The following is a 19,266-nucleotide window of genomic DNA, read 5'->3' as shown; positions in this document are numbered from 1 at the left end:
TCGTGGGCTTGCTCAGAACAACAAGGCGGGAGGAGAGGCCCGGGTTGTGCCAGCCAGGGCCGGGTCCCCTGCCAGAACGACAATCCCCCGCCCCAACCCCAAGCCCTCGGGTTAGCTCCAAGGCCCACTCTTCCTGGCGGAGGCCCCAGCCCAGCCCTAGTGCCTGGGAAAGCCGCCTGTTTTGTTCCCCGCTCTCACCCCCCTCCTTTTTTTTTTTTTCCTTCATTCATTGCAGTTCAGTCCCTTTCGGAGCCGCAGGGACCAGGGTGGCAGGGCTGAGGCGAGGGGGTCCTGACAGGTAGGACCGGCCCTCGCTTTGGATAGCCCCTTCTCCCGCGCTCCCCCCGGGTCCCCTCTCTCTGCCCCTGTCAGCCGCGCCAGACGCTCTCCGGCTTTGCAGCATTCAATAAAAATTGAGAAACATTTGGGTTGAAATCGCTGCTTTATCTGGAGGAGCCACAGCGCCGGGAGAGACCACTGCTGCGCGGGGGGAGCCGGGGATCTCCATCGCCCGGGCGCAAGAGGTCTCCGCGCTCCGGCGCCAGCGTTGCCCCGGGGTAACCCTACCGGGAAGGGAAGGTCGGGACTCGCGGTGCGCGGCGGGTCCGCTGGGGTCCTGGGCGTACGTGGGGGGCGGCGGCCCGGCTGGGCTCCCCCCGCGCTGCGGCGCAGGTGGGCCATGCCCAGCGCTGGCGGAGCCCGGGTCCCCGTTCTGCCCGGGCTGGATGGCTCATTCTGCTGGCTGCGCGGTGGCGGCGGCTGTGTGTGCGCCGCGCCTCGCCGCTCCCCCCGGCCCCCCGAGCCCGGGGCGCGCGCTCCCGCCCGGGCCGCCCCGGCCCCGCGGCGCCGCGGCCCGAGGCCCCGGGAAGCGCAGCCATGGCCCTGCGGAGGCTGGGGGCCGCGCTGCTGCTGCTGCCGCTGCTCGCCGCCGTGGAAGGTGAGCGGGCGGGCGGCGGGCGGGCGGTGGGGGCGGGGAGCGGCCGGGCACGGGCGGCTGCCGGCGCCCACCTCCGCCCCGCGGCCCGCAAAGTTTGCCCCGGGGCTCGCGCCGGGAGCAGGTGGCCGCGGGGAGGTGTGTCCGGCCGCGCTGGGAGGCGCGGGCCCCGCGGGCGCCCGGAGAGCGGCGGGCGCTGATTGACTGTGCCAGGAGGAGGCGAAGGGACCATCTTGCCGAGGCTTTGTAGCCAGCCGGGCGAGCGCCGCCCAGGGCCCGGGGCTGCCCACGCGCGCTCGCCGCCGCCGACCCGGGCACTACCACCTCCCGCCTGCCTGGCCTTGCTCGGCACGGGTGGAGGGGCGCGAGGCTCTCGGGGGTTGGGGGCGCTTTGGGGGCTGGAAAGTTTGGTAATGAGAAGCGGGAGGGAGGCAGCGCGGCTGGCCGGGGTGGGGGCTCGAGTCCGCGCCCCCGGGATGGGGCCCGACGCCCGGGAGAGCTGAGACGGCAGAGTGGAAGTGTCCGCGCCGCCAACCCCTCGCCGGTGCCTGCCCATCTCCCGCGGCATACAATGGGGTCCCCTCCCCGGGAGGACTGCGGTTGGGAGGGAGTTTGAGTCCGTGGGCATCTCTCGGTTGCGCGGGGTCTCCGGGCACCCCTGCCGGCCACCGCCCCGCAGGCGGCAAAGCTCAGCGTGGCCGCTGGAGCCCCGGGAACTCTCCAGCTGCCGCCAGGGCCGGACCAGATGCTCTTGCCATGTGTTGGCCTTGGCCGGGGTCGCTGGGACCCTCACCGTGGCCCATGCGTGTTGGTACCACTCGACCCTCAGGGGCCAGGCGTGGCTGCCAGGACTCTAAGCTAGCTTGCTGTGGAGAAAAGTTAGTGGGGTCTGGGTGTATCCACCAGGAATGATCAGCGTGCTGGGCGAGAAATGAATATGAACGCTGGTTCTCATATGCATTGTGCTTTGCAGTTTACACACCGCTTTACAGTTTATGAAGTACTTTTTACTGTACGCAGCTCTCTGGTTTGCAATGTGCTGCACAGTTGACAAGCTACTTTAAGCTTCTCAAAGTGCTTTCCCGCCCACAATTTTGTTGGATTCTCAAAATAAATCTTGCAAGGTAGCCAGGCGTGTATGATTCTTATTCCCTTTTAACAGATGGGAAAATTGAGGCTCAGAAAAGCCAACTGTCTCCTCCGTGGCCATTGGATGATAAAAAAGAACGCTGGTCTGAGAATTCAGAATCACTTTGCTGGGTCTTCTGACCTTAAACAGGTTGTCCCTTCCCAGGACTCTACCACTGTGGGCTGAGAAGTGAAGCATATGTACCTTCAATTCTTCTCCATCTTGAGACATTTTGGGGTGGTGAAGAGCACCTCCCCTTCTTGCAGCTCCCAAAAGCTGATCTGACCAGGCAAGGTGCCTGCAGCCTCTGGGAATGGCATGCTGGGGATGCTGTGCTTTAAGTTGGGTTTCTTTCTCTGTAATGAGTGCTGTAGTGACTGCAGTCTGGGGTGGGGTGGACTGGACGGTGTCCCTGGATGGCAGCCACAGTTTCTGACACCAAGGCAGCTGTCCTCTGGCTCCTGGAGGATTTGGCGGCTGCTTGCAGTTTCCCAGAGTGGGGCCACTGGGGCACTGGGGGTACCATGGGCCCTGAGTGTGGAGGGCAGCCCTGGGGCCCCGCTGCTGGCAGGAGGTCCCTGGAATATGGCTGAGGTACCACTTATTAACTCTGGCTTTAGGGAAATGACTCATGCATTGGCCCGTTATACATTGGGATGTTTACAATATTATGGGGAGCTTGGCATAAATATTGCTATTTAGGTTGTAGTCAGCAGTACTGGAGGGGAAGAAAATCGGCCCCTCCTGCCATGAAAGTGGCCTGAGTCTGTTTTTAATTACTGTGAGGTAGATCGAAGGGCCATGTCTGTCCAGCCTCAGCTGGGGCAAGGGTGGCTGGAATCTGGTGGGCTGTGGCCAGGCTGGGCCCTGGACTCTGGACACACAAGGTTAGCCGACTGCTGACGTCACGGGAAGTGGAACATGGCTACCACCTGGCGGCAGGGTGGGCAAGGGAAGCCGCAAGAGGATGAGAGCAGGGCTGCAGCAGGCACCCCACGCTTTGCTTCAGGCTTGTCATCTGCCCCTGGATGCTAAGGAATCTAGTCCATTAGAGGCGAATAAGGAGTTCGCCAAATAGATAGGGGGATGATGTGAGGTGGATGTTGGAATACTGCAGAACCCTGGCCCAGCTCCTTTCCCTAGAGGAGCCTCAATTTCCCCACATGTAAAATGGTTTAGCTAAAACCCTACTTTTCCACTCCAAGCCTGTTTCCTCATCTCTCAAATGTGGGTGATCATAGCATGCCTCCTGATCTCACAGGGGTGTCTGTGAGGACCAGACCAGGTAATGACTGGGAAAAGTCCCCCTTGAAGAGTTGTGCGTGGCCTCTGGAGGGTGGAGGATGGGATGGGCTGTGCTCCCCGGAGCTTTCCCAGAAGAGATCTGGGACCTCCTGGGAGCAGTCCGGCCTATGGAAACAGGGCTGAGCCTTGGAATGGTGGGAGAGCAGCACCTGAGGCTCTCAGCATCCAGAGACCCGTGGCGCTCCCCTCACCCTGCCTTTTCCCTCCTTATATCCCGTGGTAACAGAAATTCCCATCTCCAGCCTGTGGAGTGTGAAAGGAGAAAGGACACGTGAGTATGTGAGGGCAACTCCTGGGTTAGGGTGATGAACTTAGTGCCCCCCTTAAAACCATGAGATGTAGGACCCCCAAGGGAGCATCTGGAGTGGGGGACTTAGAGGGGCATAGAAGTGCCCTGGGGATGTATCCATCAGGAGAAGAGGCCAGTGACAGACCAGCCACTAGATGGAATCCCAAGGTTGAGGTCCAGGAAAATTGAGCTCCTCTGTGCATTTGTTCACTTGAGTTCCAAATACTCATGGCTTGATGTGGTGCTGAGTCCTACCTGCACAGGGAAGCAGGGGACAAGCCGACAGTTGACAAGGTCTCATGTGATAAATTTGGCCCAGGGTCCTGCCAGGAGGATGCTGTCTGGGGCAGCAGAGGTGGTTTTGGATAGAGGAGTGTTACTTCGTCTTTTATGACTTTATGCTTTGCCTCGTTTTCTCATTACACATTCTTTCCCCCACCCACTGCAATGAAACTTTCTGGGCCACCTGTCACACTAATGAATTGTGTTCTCAAAAGTTCAGGAGGTTGTCAGCATAAAAAAGAATGAAGTCCTGAGATATTCTGCAATACAGATGAACCTTGAAAACATTATGCCCTGTGAAATAAGCAGGGCACATAAGGACAAATATTATATGATGTCATTTATATGAGATGTCTAGAATTAGCAAATTTGCAGAGGTAGAAATTAGATTAGAGGTCACCAGGGGATGGGGAGAGGGAGGGGAGAGATTTGCTTGGTAAATATCAAGTGTTTGTAAATGAAAATTAAAAAAAAAAAAGTTGAAGAGATTGACTTTGGGTCTCGGAAAATGAGGAGAACTTTGCCTGGAAAAGGAAGCAGTAAGTGTAAAAACCTAGAGACATGGTACTCACTTATTTGGGTGTGTCTGAGGGGGTTGAGTGTGTGGGGGGCAGCTATGGGAAGGGAAGCAGAAAATGGGTCAGGTCCTGAAGGGCTAGGGTGGAAGGCTGAGGAGTTTGGACTTACTGCTGAGGGTAGTAGGGAGCCACTGAAGGTTCTTGAGCCATTGAGTGACCTGGCCATATTTGCATTTGGAAACATTGCTGACTGCCAGTGCATATGGGTGTTCAGAGGAGCCAGTTTCTGTCTGCCCAGTCAAGATAAGGCCATTTTGTCTGTCCCCTACTAAACTGTGAACTTCTTGAGGGCAGAGACCCATCTGGCTCATTTTGCATCCGCAGTTATGGTACGACAGCCTCTGCCACCTGCCCATAGACCTTCCTTGATTGCCTCATCTAAAACAGACCCCAGTTTTGCCACTTTCTATCCCCCCTACCTGCTGTGGCTATTTCATAGCACTTGTGCCACCTGAAATGGTACTAAAGACTTATAAGTTTCCTTGTTTTGGTATTTGCCTTGCCCACTTGGCTGAAAACTCCAGAGGCAGAGGTTTATTTCTGTGATGTTCCCCATGGCATCCTCAGCACCTAGAACCATGCCCTGCCCGTGGCAATGCTCAGGAACTCAGTGACATCGTCGGCAAAGGAGCCTTGAGCCTATGAATGAAATAATTGTTCTGTGTGGCCAGTGTCCAGCGAACAGTGGAGGAGAGAGTCTGTCCATCTAGGGAGATCAAGGAACTCTTTCCAAAGGGTGATGCTTGAGCAAGAGCTGGGAAGTGACAAGTCCCCCTTGGGATGAGTGGAAGCGGGGAGCCTGCCTGCCCTGCCCCCCTTCTTATCTCTCCCGCTCCTACCCCAGCCCTCTTCTGGGCCCGCCACTCAGGCATTACCTATCTAAGACTCAGCGACCTTCAGCAGGATTAATTTGGAATTGGTTTTCCTTTTATGTTTGTTTCTCCTGCTTCTCATTTTTAAAGGAAGCTCCTTTCATGTATCCATTTTAGCCAAGAAATCACGGCTTAGATTTAAAACCCAAATGCTGTAGAATTCAAAAGCAAGTTAACTTGTTCATTCATTTGTCCATCCAGCCATTTATTTTAAAAGAGTCACCAGCCACTTTTTCCCGCCCAGTGGCTGGGCGGGGAAGGGAGTGGACCCTGTGTGGGAACCAGGTCAGCAAGCTCACACACAGCGTGTGAGGTAGAGAAAGGGCCCGGCCTTCCAGGCAAACAGCTCTGGGTTCAAATCCCAGCGCCGTGCACTGTGTACTCTGGGGTGAGGGGCTTAGCCTCTCTGGACTTCAGTTCTCTTAGGGGTTGCCCTGGACACAACATTCACATAAAATATCAGGCACACACCCGGGGTCATTCAATGCTGGTTGCGGCCCCTCTGAGGCTCCTTGGAGCACCTGGGGGTGTGGTCAGTGAGGGCTGTGTCCTGATATGACCCCCTTTTTTGGCACTTGGGTTGTCTGGGCAGCAGATCAGCCCTCCCTATTTCCCCTGGTCCACCCCATGGGCCCCCAACTTCCCCCATTCTTGGGATACTCCCCCATAAGGGGGACTGTGCTCAGAACTCCAGCACTGCTTCCATCTCCAGAGCCCCTGCAGGCAAAAATTCTGGGGTTCTCAGACCAGAGAGGCTCACCATTGGGGTGCATAGATCTGAATCCTGGGGATCTGTGGGTACCCTGATATTCTAATAAAACATTTGATAGTGTTAATGTGGATTTCCCTGAGGAGAAGGCCCTTAGCTCTCAGATGATTCCAAAACACTTGGGAAGGCATGAGCCTACCCTGCACACGCAGTGAGGCCTTGCTTCTCTCACCTCTGGGGTCCTAGATTTGTGCCCCTACCACCACCTCTGCCCTGTTGTGGCCCCAGACCCTCCCGTGAGGTTCCTTCCTAGGGACTTTGGTTCCACTCCATCAGAGCTCCATAAACTGCTTCAGACCTGGGATGATGGATTGGCTTTGGAGCTGGGGTGAGGGCAGGCTCTTTAGCCAGCTGTTCTGGGCACTCAGCAAGGCCTAGGGTGGGAGTCCATCAACTTACCACCTAGAGCACACCTATAACATTAGGGCTGAGACCCGACCCCTGCATGCAGAAAGGCCCCTAGCAGGAAGGGGCAAGTGAAGCTGGCTGGTGACAGGAGGCCTGGCCAAGGCAGGTAAACCTTTGCTATCATTGAAAGTGGAGGGGTGCAGATCAGGGCGGGCCACCTGGTGGAGGTGGGCCTGTCCTGCTTGCTGGGCTTGGCTGGAGATTTGGTAGATCGGGAATGAGGCCTGAAGTCTGTGTTGTAACACACTCCCCAGGTCCTTCCATTGGACAAGCAGATTGGCTCCCCAGTGGCTTAAGATAAAACATGAGCTCCTGAGAAAGAGGAAGAGAAATCTCAGTGGGAAACTGGAAAAGACTGAAATGAAATGAAGGCAATCAGAGATAAGGCCCGCCATCCTGGACTGCCTGCCTGCTTGGGTTGGGGGGGAATGGGGGGGAATGTTGGCAGAAAGAGGGCAGGGAGGGAAGAATGTTTGCACAGCTCCCGGGGGGTGGGGCGGCCTTTGGTCTGCTCATGACAGAACCTGGGAGCTTCCTGATGGGGGTCAGCTCAGTCTGATAAGCCTACCTTGAAAGCAGTTTAGGGCCTTTTAAAGCGGTGGCCTTCCAGAGGGTGGGGCAGGAGACACTTGTCCCCCCACACCCCTGACTCACCTGGGGGCTTCTCCAGGCTGCTGTAGCCTGGGCCTCACTGGGTGAGCTTCCTGGAGCCATCTGTTACCCTGCTGCAGTTCCCTGGGTACTCTGCTCTCTGAGCCTCAGTTTCCTCTTCAGTAAACAGGAGACACTGCCCGTCAGAGGCTCAGGGTGACAATTGAATGGGATATGGTGTCCAGTAGAACCATTAATTGCTTGCTCCTTTCTCTGAAATCCCACAGCCCTTTAGCTTAGCCCTGACCACTTTCTCTCTTGTTCCATAAGCAGCAGAGCCTGTAGGTTACAAGAAACGTATCTGGAGAGGTTACAAGAAGGGTGTCTGAAGTCAGATTGTCCCTTACTATGTTTCTCTGGGCCAGTTACTTAACCCCTCAGGGTCCTGGGTCCCTGTCTCCAAAATGGGGACCATAATAATTCAGCTTTTGAGATCGCTGTGTGGAATAATGTGTTAATTTATAGAAGGCTAAGCTGACTGTGTGCTTCAAGTGCAGCAAATATTGTTTTTGTTGTAGCAGTGGGAAACTGGGTTCAGAGTAGAAAAACATGGCTGCTATTTTACTCGGTGTTCTTTGCCTCCAGTCCCCCCACCTTCCTCACCAAATCACAGAGAAAAGCAAAAGACTCAGAGTTAAGTTCTGTGTCTAAAAAGGCAAGGCTCTGACTCATGCTGGGCGGTTGGGAAGTCACTCCAGCTTGCTTCTCTGGGCTCCATCCAGGTTGTTTTCAGAGCCTCAACCCAACCTCCCTCTTCCCGTGGCCGTGCCCTCCTCCTTGGCTCTATGCCTGCCAAGTGCCAGCCTCCATGCCATGGTGATGACAGAAGCCATCAATTCCTGTGCTAGAGAGTACCCAGGGCATCATTTCTGTTGTCTCATGCAGTTGCCCCAACAGTCCCACAAGGTGGGTTTATTATTATGCCCATTTTACAGATGAGGAAGCCCAAACTCAGAGAGTGACTGGTTCAGGGACACAGAACTGGTGAGTGGTGCAGCTGGCATTTGAACCCAGTTCTGGTGACTCCGAAACTCAAGCTTTTCACCATCACTCAAGCCGCTTCTGGAATGTGCCTCCCCTCCCCACTCGGAGGAAAGGCTTGGCTCTGGCGAGGGTCTCCAAGGCAGCCGTCCAGCCTCTGACTCCATCAACATCCTGAGATAATGCAAGCGGGAGGGTTCTGGAAATCACAAACCTGCCATAAAAATGCAATCTCTGTCATAATGGTCGGAATAATGTTGTTCTAACTTAGACAAATCGGGTGTTAAGTCATTACATTTTGTAAGGGGCCCCTCTGCCGAGAACCGAGACTGCGAAACGGCGACAGGGCCATCCACAGCTCACTCTTCCAGCTGCGTGAGCTCATTGGGCTTTCACAGCAACGCTGTACGTAGGCAGGACCCACAGGGCCCATTTTAAAGATGAGGAAACTGAGGCCTGGAGGATGATGCAATTTGTCTGTGGCTAGTGGCTAGACCAAAGTCTAAGGCCAAGACCAGTCTCTATGGCCCAGAGATCGACAATCCAACTTGAATTCTTGGCCAACATTTAAAAATCAGGCTATTTTCAGAAAAATACTGCTTTTGGCTTCTCTGAAAAGTCAGACAATCTGGCTTTTCTGGGCCCACGTTCCCACATGGCCACAGTTGGCTGGAGCCAAATAGTGGCTCCCTCTTCAGACAGAACACGTGAGTACCAGGGTTCACTCGCCACCAACTGATGTCACACATTTCTGTTACTTGCCTGGCCCCTGTATACTTGAGTTTATCTCCTAGATCCATCCCTCAGTCTATATAGTCTGGAGTAAATCATATCTCCTCCCTGGCCTCACTCAGATGTCGCTTCTATGAAATGAGAGGGTGGGACTCAGGGAATTTAGAGGCTCTTTTCACCTCCAGGACTCAGTGTCCAGTGCTAGGCTCTGAAGAAGGGAGGAGGAAATATTCAGAAAATACAGGGCTGTGACTCCAGAGAGTGTGTATCAGTTATCTATTGCTATGTAACAAACCATTCAACAAACCATTCCAAAACTCAGTGGCTTAAAGCAACAATGAGTTATCAGTTCTCCTGAGTTTGTGGATTGGTTGGGCTCAGCTGGATGTCCCTTCTGCTCCACAACCAGGGTCACTCATGAGGTTGAGCTCAGTTAGGTTGGTCTCAGCTAAGCTGCACTCAGCTTGGTTATACTCAGATAAGTTGTGCTCAGCTAAGTTGCACTAAGCTAGGTCAGGCTCAGCTAGGGTGCACTCAACTAGGATGCACTGAGCTAGGTTGGGCTCAGTTAAGTTGGGCTGGAAGGTTGGTAATGGCCTGGTACTTATCAAGGCCCTGGTAGGAATTGGTTGGAGAGCTGGGCCTCTTCTCTCCCTCTTGATGGACTCTGATCCGTTAATGGTCTAGCCTGAACTTTCCATGGTGGCTGTTTCTCAAGAGAGCCAAGAGAAAGCTGCAAGACCTCTTGAGGGCTAGGCTTTAATGTCACAAAATGTCACTCATGTGGCCTCTGTTGGTCAAAGCAAGTCACAAGACCATCCCAGCTTCATCTCAGATTTCCTCATCAAACCCAAGGAGAGGGAAAATTGAAGCTACCCCTTGATGGGAGATGTGGCAAGTGTATTTATCGCTGCGAGGAATTATCGGCGGCCATACTTGGAAATAAGCCACCACAGGGAGTTCATAGTCTGGTTCAGGGGTGGCCGGTAGCAGGAAACCAGAAACCTCATCCCCTACTTTCTATTCCCTTTAACCCCACCCCCAGCGCTTACCTCCCTGCATTGCCAGCCAGTCTATCTGTGACCCCTTGTGAGGGACCCCATGTTGCAGCTGGCCTGGGTTGGGAATGAGAGAGATAAGCTGGGCATTGGATGGTGAATGGGGCCACCATGCCCCAGGGAAAGCTCAGGGCCTATCTAAAGAAGGCAGGTGCCATTCTACACCCAACCATATTGCCACATAGGAATCTGGCCCCAGTTTTGCAAGCTCTAATTTTCAAAGTTCAGATGTTTATGGGAAAGCTAGTTTTTAGATGTTAGCTCAGTTTATTTTAAAACAGAGTCCTGTCCAAAGTTTGCCGTGTTTGCCTGCTAGATTAGACTCACTGGCTGATAGTTTATAAGCTCTATTTACGTGTTTGGGGGAGAAAAGTCACAAGGGTTTTATCATCTCCACTTTACAGGTGGGGAAGCTGAGGTTCAGGGAGCTGAAGTGGCTTACCCAACGTCACACAACTGGTAAGGGTGTTAGAATGTACCTCCTAACCTTGAATGGGGAAGTCACTTTTCCTATAACTTCCTTCCATGGGCTCTGTTTCCCACTCTCTAGAACCATGCAAACAAACGTGCAGGCACCTGCCGTGTTTGAAGACAGAGAGAAGGTCACCCCTCAGTTTCCTCTTTGAGCGACAGAGTTTGTAAAGTGGAAAGCACATGGTCTTAGAGTAGACCCATGCTGGGTTAGACCTCTGGCTCTGACACTTACCAATGGCATGATCTTGGCCCCTTTAATTTAGCTCTTTGAGCCTTAGTTTCTTCAACTGACAAATGGGGTTAGGAAAGGCTTCCTAGAAGAGGTGACTTCTAAGATGAATCTTAAAGAATAGCCAAGCAAAGAAGTGATGAGACAGGTATTCCAGGCAAGGGGAATGGCATCTGCAAAGATCCGAAGGCCTGTGAGTGTGTAAAGTATTTGGAAAGCTGGAAACAGTCCTGCGTGGTTGAGAGCAGGGCATGCCAAGCTCTGGGGCGGGGTGTAAGCTGCCTGGCCCCAGCAGGAAGAGAGCGAGGGGTCAGCGTTCCCATTGTGGCGACGACATATGTCCGCAGCACCAACTTGTCACTTGGCCTGAGTCCATGGGAAGCCGGAAGGACAAAAAGCATCTGAAACGTGTAAGTGGGGAGAGAGCAGCTTAGTGCACAGTGGGATGCGTCCCGGCTGAATGGGGCTTCTCCGCCTCTCACGGGGAGGTAGAGCCTGGGAACAGCCGCGGCCAGAGCCCATAGGGCCTTCTTGGAACTCACGAAAGGCCGTGGCCCAGGGAGTCTGTTTCGAGTCAGGGCCCTGGTCGGCACATCCTCTTGCTTGTCCCCGTCAGCGTCAGCTGTCACTCCCCACGGCCTCAGATGGCAGCTCCCGCGGCTCTCGGGAGAGCCGTCGAAAGAGCCCCTCAGCTGCCAAGGAGCCCCTGATGCTGCGTATCCCTTAGCCTGCCCGGAAGCCCAAGCCATGCCAGCGAAGCTCGGAGCTCCCTTCTGGAGTTAAAAGGCTTCTTTTGGGGCTGGGCCCCTCTTGGCCTTGGTCCAGGAACAAAGAAGAGGCAGGAGATGTTGAGGAAAGATCTCTGACTTTGGAAACAGGCAAAACTGGGTTCAAATTCTGACTCTTCCATTCATCTGCTGTGTCACATGGGTAAGTCCTTTCACTGCCTTCGGGCTTGGTGTCTAATCTGTAGGTGGAAGGTAACCTCACTTACTCCGTGTGTTGTTTGGGGAATTAAAATAACGTATGCAGTGCGGGCATATTTTCAGGCCCCATCCTAGCCTATCTCTCAGCTATTCAGTGAGAATAATCAACTTGTAATAACACAGCAGCACCTAGCCCTTACAGAGGGCTTACTAGGAAGCAGGCACTGGGTTTCAGTGTAATTGTTACCTGCATCCTATACATTAAAAAATTGGAGCTGAGAGAAGGTAAATAACCCACAAACATTTGGCCGGTAATGGTGGAGCAACAATCTCAGTTCAAGCTGTCTTGACTCTGAGGTCGGTTGACAAAGAGCTGATTATTATTTTTTCTTCTTCTTCTCCTCCTCTTCCTCCTTCTTCTTTATAACGTTTAAACATACAGAAAAGTTGAAAGAATAGTAAAAATAAACACCCATATGCTCTCCATCTAGATGCAACAATTAGGAACATTTTTGTTACATTTGCGTGTGTGCTTTCTCTCTCTCCATTTGTGTGTATGTGTGTATGTATATGATTTTTTTTTTCCTGAACCGTTTGAAAATAAGTTGCAGGCATAGAAAAAGAATTAACGTTTACTGAGAATTGACTCATGTCTGTCTAAGGCCTGCTTTCTTAACAATTTCGTTCAATTGCTTTGCCCACCACACACAGTAGGATTTGAATATTGGCAGCAATTGGGAAGAATAACTAGTATTACCTACAACTTACCAAATACTCGACCTTTTTAACTTATTCAATCCTTGAGATGGCCTAAGCAATAGCTATTAGTGGCTTTTATATTTTCAGAAGAAGAAAGAAAGACACAGTGAGTGGTTAAATATCTTACAGCAAAATGTGAGGTTGGGATGTTGGGATTTATTCCTGGGTCTGTTTGATTGCAAGGCCTGTTCCCCCAAATTTGGGGAATGTGGGGAGACTTCACTTTCCTTTCCTCCCCACTTGGTTTGCCCCTGTTATAGGACTCAGAGCACAAACCCAGGGCAGCAGATGGCATCTTCTCTCTCAGCTGCAATAGGATGTGAGCCTTTCTCTCTAGGAATTGAAGTAGGGAATGGGGAAATTGTAGAGTCCAGTGGCTTTGGGAAAATTGGGGACTGGCAAGGTCCGTAGCCAGCGAATGTGATGAGGACTCAGCAGGCCTTTGGACTTCTAAAGCATTAAGCCGCTAAGTTGTTTCACACTGCCCCCCTGACCCCTCTGTCTGGCTACTTCTTGTTGCTTTTTAAGATCAAACTTAAGCATCTCCTCCTTTTTAAAATCTGCCTTGGCCTCTCCAATGTCTTCCTCTCCTAAGAGCAGTGCTGAGCCTTTTGGCATTGGCGGCCTCTGTGTTCCTGCAGTGCCTTTCACGCACCTCTTTTGTATTGCCCATGTCTGATTTCCCCCCAGTCATTCTGGGAGATCCTCGATTGTACTGTTGGATAGTTGGAGAACTGAAACGAGCAATTGATTGAGTGGTTCTAGGGCTGGGTTAATGGTTGGATGGATGCGTGGCTAGATGGCTAGAGGACAGTTCCATTGGTAGTTGTGTGAGTTGGAGGATTGGGTGAATGATGGGTGGGTTGATAGTTGGATGAATGGATGATAACAGGATAATTTCATGAATGTTGTATGGTTTGGGTGGTTGGCTGGCTGGCTGGGTTGGTGGGTAAGTGGATAATGGCAGGATAGTTGCATGGATAAATGGATGGAAGAATGAATAAACACGAAAGCCCAGTGTGGGTTTCTCCCTGCTCAGATTCTCTTTGGTATCTGAACTATAACATTTCTTTATTCTCCAGCATCTAGCCCTGGAAAGAGCTAGCAAACAGTGAACCTCCCAGATTTGGAGAAATCTTCTGAGCCATTGACTGTGGGTTTGCCAAAGTTTCTGCACTGGGTAGTTCTAGAAAAGTTGGCCCATAAAGTGAATTTCTGTGAAGTAAATCCTATTTTCCCATTGACTTGGCTCACACTTTTGGAGACATGTTCCTGCTGTCAGGGGCTGGTGCTCTTGGAGGCTGGTGACAGGTGGGGGAGGTACTGCAACTCCCTTGGGCATCAGCTATCCCTAGCTTCCACTCATTCAACCTTAAGAGCAGACTGATGCTGGCCAGGAGCATGGGAGCTTGGAGCCAGGGGGAGATGCAACAGCAGGGGAGCAGATTTGGCATCTGGTCCCAGAAGCCTCAGCTGCCAGTGGGATGCTATCCTGCTAGGCTTCTAGGACAGCACACTCGATCTCCTCCAGCCTTATTTGTTCCCATTCATCTGTCCATACATCCTTTCTTCCCATAATCCCACCCTTCTTCTATCCATCCATCCATCCATCCATCCATCCATCCATCCATCCAACCATTCAACAATCATTTATGTGCTAGGGAACACAGAGAGGAGTGAAACATAAATTCTGATTTCAAAGAGTTATATACCAGTAGGAGCAATAGGCAGAGCCTCTTTCCTCTTCCTCCATCTCTTCTTTCCCTTCTATTCTTTCTCTTTCTTCTTTTCCTCTCCCATCATCAGCATCATCATCATAACAACCTCCAACCACTGAGTCCCAACTAAGTGCTAGATGCTTTTCTACCATGTTCTTATTTATTGTTCTGAATACCCTGTGTAGTAGCTTTTAACACTTGTTTTGCTGATAAAAAAGATAAGTCCAAAGTGGTTTAGTCTTTAATATATACCTGCACGTAAGACAGAATATGTTGCATGCAGAAGGGAGCTTGTCTTCCAGCCTGGACCATCAGGGAAGACTTATTTGACTAGGTAGGACTTTGACCCACAGCAGTTGGAATGACAGACATTCTTAGCAGGGGCCTGAGCAAAGGCCTAGAGGCTGGAAAGGGTAGGTTCATGGGAACCAGTGAATGAAAGTGTGTGAAAGAGAAAAATGGGAGATGAGGCTGGCGGATGAGGCTTGAGCCAAATAAGAGAGGCCTTGAGCGACAAGCCAAGGTATTTGGACTTGATGCCAGAGGCAGTAGAAAGCCGCTGAAATAAATAAAAACAAACAAACAAACAAAACAGGGGAGATGGCCGTGGAGGCTGGTGTGGTCCAGGAGGAGCTAGAGCAGAGAAGAGCTAGAGGCTGGGAGGGGCAGTGCTGGCCTGGCCTCAATTAGGCCAGAGCTCAATTAGGGCAGCCTAGTCCTGCTCAGGGAGGTACCAGGGCAGTGGGAGGGGCCAGGACATAGGCCTACCCTTGGAGCAGTATCTGTTTGGTGGGGGCCATGGCAGGGTGAACAAGTCAGGGGACAATGGCCACCTGGCTTCCTTCTCCCCTCGCTGAAGCTCTCTGGCTCCTGGGGAGCTCAGCGGGACCCTGTTCCCTGCTGCCCTCTTAACTCTTCTTGCCAGGAAGAGATTATAGTTACCCTGCTGAGGCTTGGCTCTTCCACAGAGCCTGGCTGACCCAAGTAGGACCTGAGAAACTTTCCAGAATCCAGAATGTAAGCTTCATGAAGGCAGGGGTTTTTGTTTCTCTTGTTCACAAGTCCCAGCAAGGTTCCTGGGAGGGGCTCATAAACAACTAGTGAATGAATGAATGAATGAATGAATGCAGACTACCCATCCTTTAGGGACTCCTTAACTTGTGCCAAGCACTGTATAGAGCCCTTTACATGCAAAATTCTGCTTCATCCTCAAAACAACCTCATGGAACAGGTATGGTTGTCTCTACTTTGCAGATGAGGAAACCGAAGCTCAGAGAGGTTGTGCATGACTTGCCCATGGTCCCACAGTTCCGTGGAGCTGGGATTTGAACCCAGCCCTCTGTCACCCTGTAGGCTGCAGAGCTGTGTGGCTGCTCCAGAGCTCAGCGAACCAGATAATGCTTCTGGGACCTCCTTGGGGCCTGGCACAAAGTAGGCTCTGGGTACATGCTGTCGCTTGCCCTGTTCTTCCCATTGCCTTTTCTTGACCTCAGTTTTCCCATCTGGAAAACTTAAGGACTGAACTCTGGCCTTCTCGGCTCCTTCCACATGGCACTCCCACACTAGGGAGGCCCTTTCCTACAGCTCCAAGGCCGACTGGGTCTGACCAGTTGTGACCAGCACCCATCCTGACGTTTCTCAGCCCCTGTGTCCCCTTCTGGGACCCTAGTGCCTCCGGGTCTCTCCACCAGTTTCCCAAGGGTCCCTGAATTGGTCTCTGGACAGATTGGCCTGGATGGCAGTGCCCGGGGACCTTGCGGAGGGATGTTTCCTCTGCACCCTGACTGCGTCCATCCCAAGGTGCGAGGCTCCAGCTGCATGCGGCGGGCTGGGCTGTCACTCTGTCTGGAGCATTGCTCAGAGAAACAAACACAGCTGTGTTTATTCCAGAAATTACACATCCTGATGATCTGCTCATGCGGGGTAATGCCTCCCAGTTAGGATCACAGGGGGAGCCACACTGAATTTCCTGAATTTCTGGGCAGGTTTTAATTCCCTGTGACAACTGAGCTGTTGGGCAGCCCTTGGCCAGTGGAGAGACCTCAGCCAGTGGGGACCCAACACCTTTGGAATGCTCAGGCCTGAGGGTGGTGGGTGTCCTCACCCAGGCCTGAGATGCTGGGAGGAGAAGACCTTTTGCCTTGAAATCTCCAAATTGGAGACTTGAACATGGCACCTTCCAATCCTGGCCATGCTGGGACACAGAGACACACAGGCCTATGTTAGAAGAACATGACCCAGCATTGGATTTTGAATCTAATCATTTTGTTTCTTTAAAATATTTCTATGTCTTCCTATTGCTTTCGGGATTAAGACTCACCCTTCCTATGGTTCAAAAGCCCTGCTTGGTCTCACACTCCTCTCCATCACCGACCTCTGTCTTGCAGTTCCAGCCGTTTTGGAATCCCTCATACTTCCTAGCCTTCCTCCTACTACAGGGTCTTTGCAGTATCTATTCCTTCCACCTAAATACTGTTCCCTTCCCTTGTCACCAAAATAGCTCTCACCCATCCTTCAGACCTACGCCTAAGTGCTACTTCTCAGGGATATCTTCCCCAAGTCCCTGATAGTGCCATAAGCCCACCTTCCGCAGCATTTGTTAGAATCATAATTTTAGGATTAGTGTGTTTATTTCATCACCTCTCTCTCCCACCAGAGTATAATCTCCACAGAGGCAGGGACCATGATTGAATTCCTTTATCCCTGCACTCCCCAGGCCTTACATAGAAGCTGGTCCGTGGTAGATGCTCAGTATATATGGGTTGGTTGGAAGAATGAATGAATGAATGAATGAATGAATGAGCATTCTTGGGATAAGTGAAAGGATATGCTTCTGTTTGTTCTTTTGGGTGTCAGTTGGCAGAGTGCTGTGACATCCATCATCTCTCTTTAATTGAATAGGCTGGTATTGAAGTCTGCAGGGGCTTGGCTTTGGGCCAGGTCTGGGGTGGGGTGAGGGGATACGCAGTGGCTCAGACCTCTGGGGCCTTGCCTTGGGAGCTCTCACATGGGACCTGCACAGCCTGCTGGTAGGAAGGGCCCACTGGGACTGTTCTCCTCTTGGATGGACAGACGAGGCTTCTGACACTCAGTGGGGACACAGCTGTATGGGGCCGTGCAACTGGTAAGTGGGGAAAGACTTACCAGTCTTTCTCCTCTTACCAGATCCAGGAGAAATCAAGTCCATGACCTCCTGCTTCTCACTGGCATTCAGAGGGACCTGGGTGATTCTGGCATCCCTGGCCCCTGGGGGGTCTACAGCCTCATGCCTTGTCGTAAGAGCCTCTTACTAGCCTTGTGAATGTGGCCAGGTAAAGTGGGCAAAACTGAGTCTCCTGCCCCATGAAGCTTTCCTTCTAATGGGTGAGACTGATAACAGATATTTAGTTGGTAGCTTAGGTAGTGATAGGGCAAGAAAAAAACTAGACTAAAGTGTGATCAAGGGCCAGCTGGTGAGAGGGTGACATTTCCATGGAGGCATAAATGAAGCCAGGGAAGGACCGCCATGGCTACCTGGAGAGGGTGTTCCAGGCAGAAGGGACAGCCAGGGTGGGAGGCGATGGAAGGAGGGGATGTTGGGGGGAAGCAGGGCTGTGGTCAGGACTTGCCTTTCACCCTGAGTTGGTGACAGGATCTAACTTCACTGCTTGATCTCAGGGAGGGCATGTTGGTGATGGAGGGTAGAGGGCTGGGGGACAAGCCTGGCCTGGGACAAGCCTGGCCTGGGTCCGGCACCAACCTCTCTTAGGACTTGCTGGGTGGCTTTGTACAAGTGTCTTTCCTTCTTTGCCCCATGGTTTATCTGTCTGTAAAACGATGGGGTGAGACGCGACACCTTCCACCCTACCCAGCATGATTCATTGCCAGCATCCTCGAACCTGCACACATTAAGTGCCTGCCATACTGGGATCCACAGTGGACTGAGCCTTGGTCTCCATCCCCAAGGAGGGTGGAGTCTCAGTGAGAAGGTGGCACATAAACACAAAATACAAACCTGGGGCCGAAGGGACCCGGATGGTTAAATAGTGGTGGGCAGCTGCTCTGGAACCAGACCACCTGAGTTCAGGTTTTGGTGCTGCCACTTTCTAGATATGACCACGGACAAGTTGCATCAGCTCTCAGAACCCCAGTTTCCTTATCTGTAAAACGATGATAATCATGGTACACAAAAGCCAGACTTTGTTCAGTCTAGTGTTCTCATCCCAGTCCTCTCCCAGTAGGAATTTGTCAGATCCCATGTGAGCTTTCCTGAGGTTCTCCTTTTGCACCCTCTGAACCCCTCCCTTAGCATCTGGAGAGCCTTGTCTCCAGCAGCCCCAGGAGATGTGCCCTCCAGAGGAAAGGACTCCAGGACTGTCAGACCATTTACGGCTCTGTGACCTCAGGCTCGTGACACAGCCTCCCTGAGCTCCGGGGTGATGAGCTTCCCGTCTGTGCAGTGGGGAGAATAAGAGGACCTCTCTCCCAGGGAGAGGCTGTGGGGATGAAGTAAGAGCCACTTGGAAAGGGCTCAGAGGGTGAGGCTCAGCTGGCTCCTTCTGCCCAGATGTGTGGGCCAGTTGCCGCCCAGGAGTGGGAGCAAAGAGCTGTAGGGGCCTGGGAAGGGTGAAGGGGCCTGGAGAAGGTAGGGGGCAGATGCCAAACAGAGGAAGGAGGGTTCAGGGAAGGGCGTGGGGTGGCCTGAGGGACGGCTATCACAGTTCTCTTTAATTTTTAAGAAAACTTTTCTGCATCTTCATATAATTAAGAATATTTTTTTAAATATCATGTTAAAATAAAAATAGTCCATTTCCATATGACCTCATTTCATTCCATGCCTTCCCTATCACACACACACGTGTGCATACACACACAAATGATTAAATTTTAAAGGTGCTTTTTGTGCCTCTGCCTAGGGGGTTCTTATTTTTGTCAAGGGGTAAATATTTAGGACCCTTCCCTTTCTGTTTTGCAATAGAAGGCACTCGGGGGGCCTTTCAAGCAGCTAACTTTGCACAACTCTTTGCGCTTTACAAGGGGCATTCTCGCACACTACCTCCCTGTGGTCCTGGGAGGGGGTGTAACTGTGACCCAGCACTTGGAAGTCACACCACACCATCTTCATCCTTTTACCAGCAACATCTAACTCAGGGCTTGGCACATTGCACACACAAACTCAAGTCAGTGTCTGTT

The 19,266-nt window shown here is 52.2% G+C and overlaps 1 protein-coding gene across 3 annotated transcripts in view; it reads left to right on the top strand.

Moving 5' to 3' along the window:
• Positions 1-845: 845 nt before the first annotated feature.
• Positions 846-19,266, top strand: part of EPHB2 (EPH receptor B2) — a 185,043-nt gene continuing 166,622 nt past the window's right edge. For 2 of the 3 annotated variants that reach the window (XM_077150912.1, XM_077150913.1), the window contains exon 1: positions 846-937. In XM_077150912.1, coding sequence (XP_077007027.1) covers positions 877-937 — 61 coding nt within the window. In that variant the 5' untranslated portion in view covers positions 846-876. The remainder of the gene's footprint in view (positions 938-19,266) is intronic. The other variant, XM_077150911.1, reaches the window with a different exon arrangement.

Source organism: Tamandua tetradactyla, chromosome 2 (assembly GCF_023851605.1).
Source record: "Tamandua tetradactyla isolate mTamTet1 chromosome 2, mTamTet1.pri, whole genome shotgun sequence".
NCBI classification, from domain to species: domain Eukaryota; kingdom Metazoa; phylum Chordata; class Mammalia; order Pilosa; family Myrmecophagidae; genus Tamandua; species Tamandua tetradactyla.
Note: the sequence above shows the minus strand (reverse complement) of the source record. Positions and strands in the feature narration are given on the sequence as shown.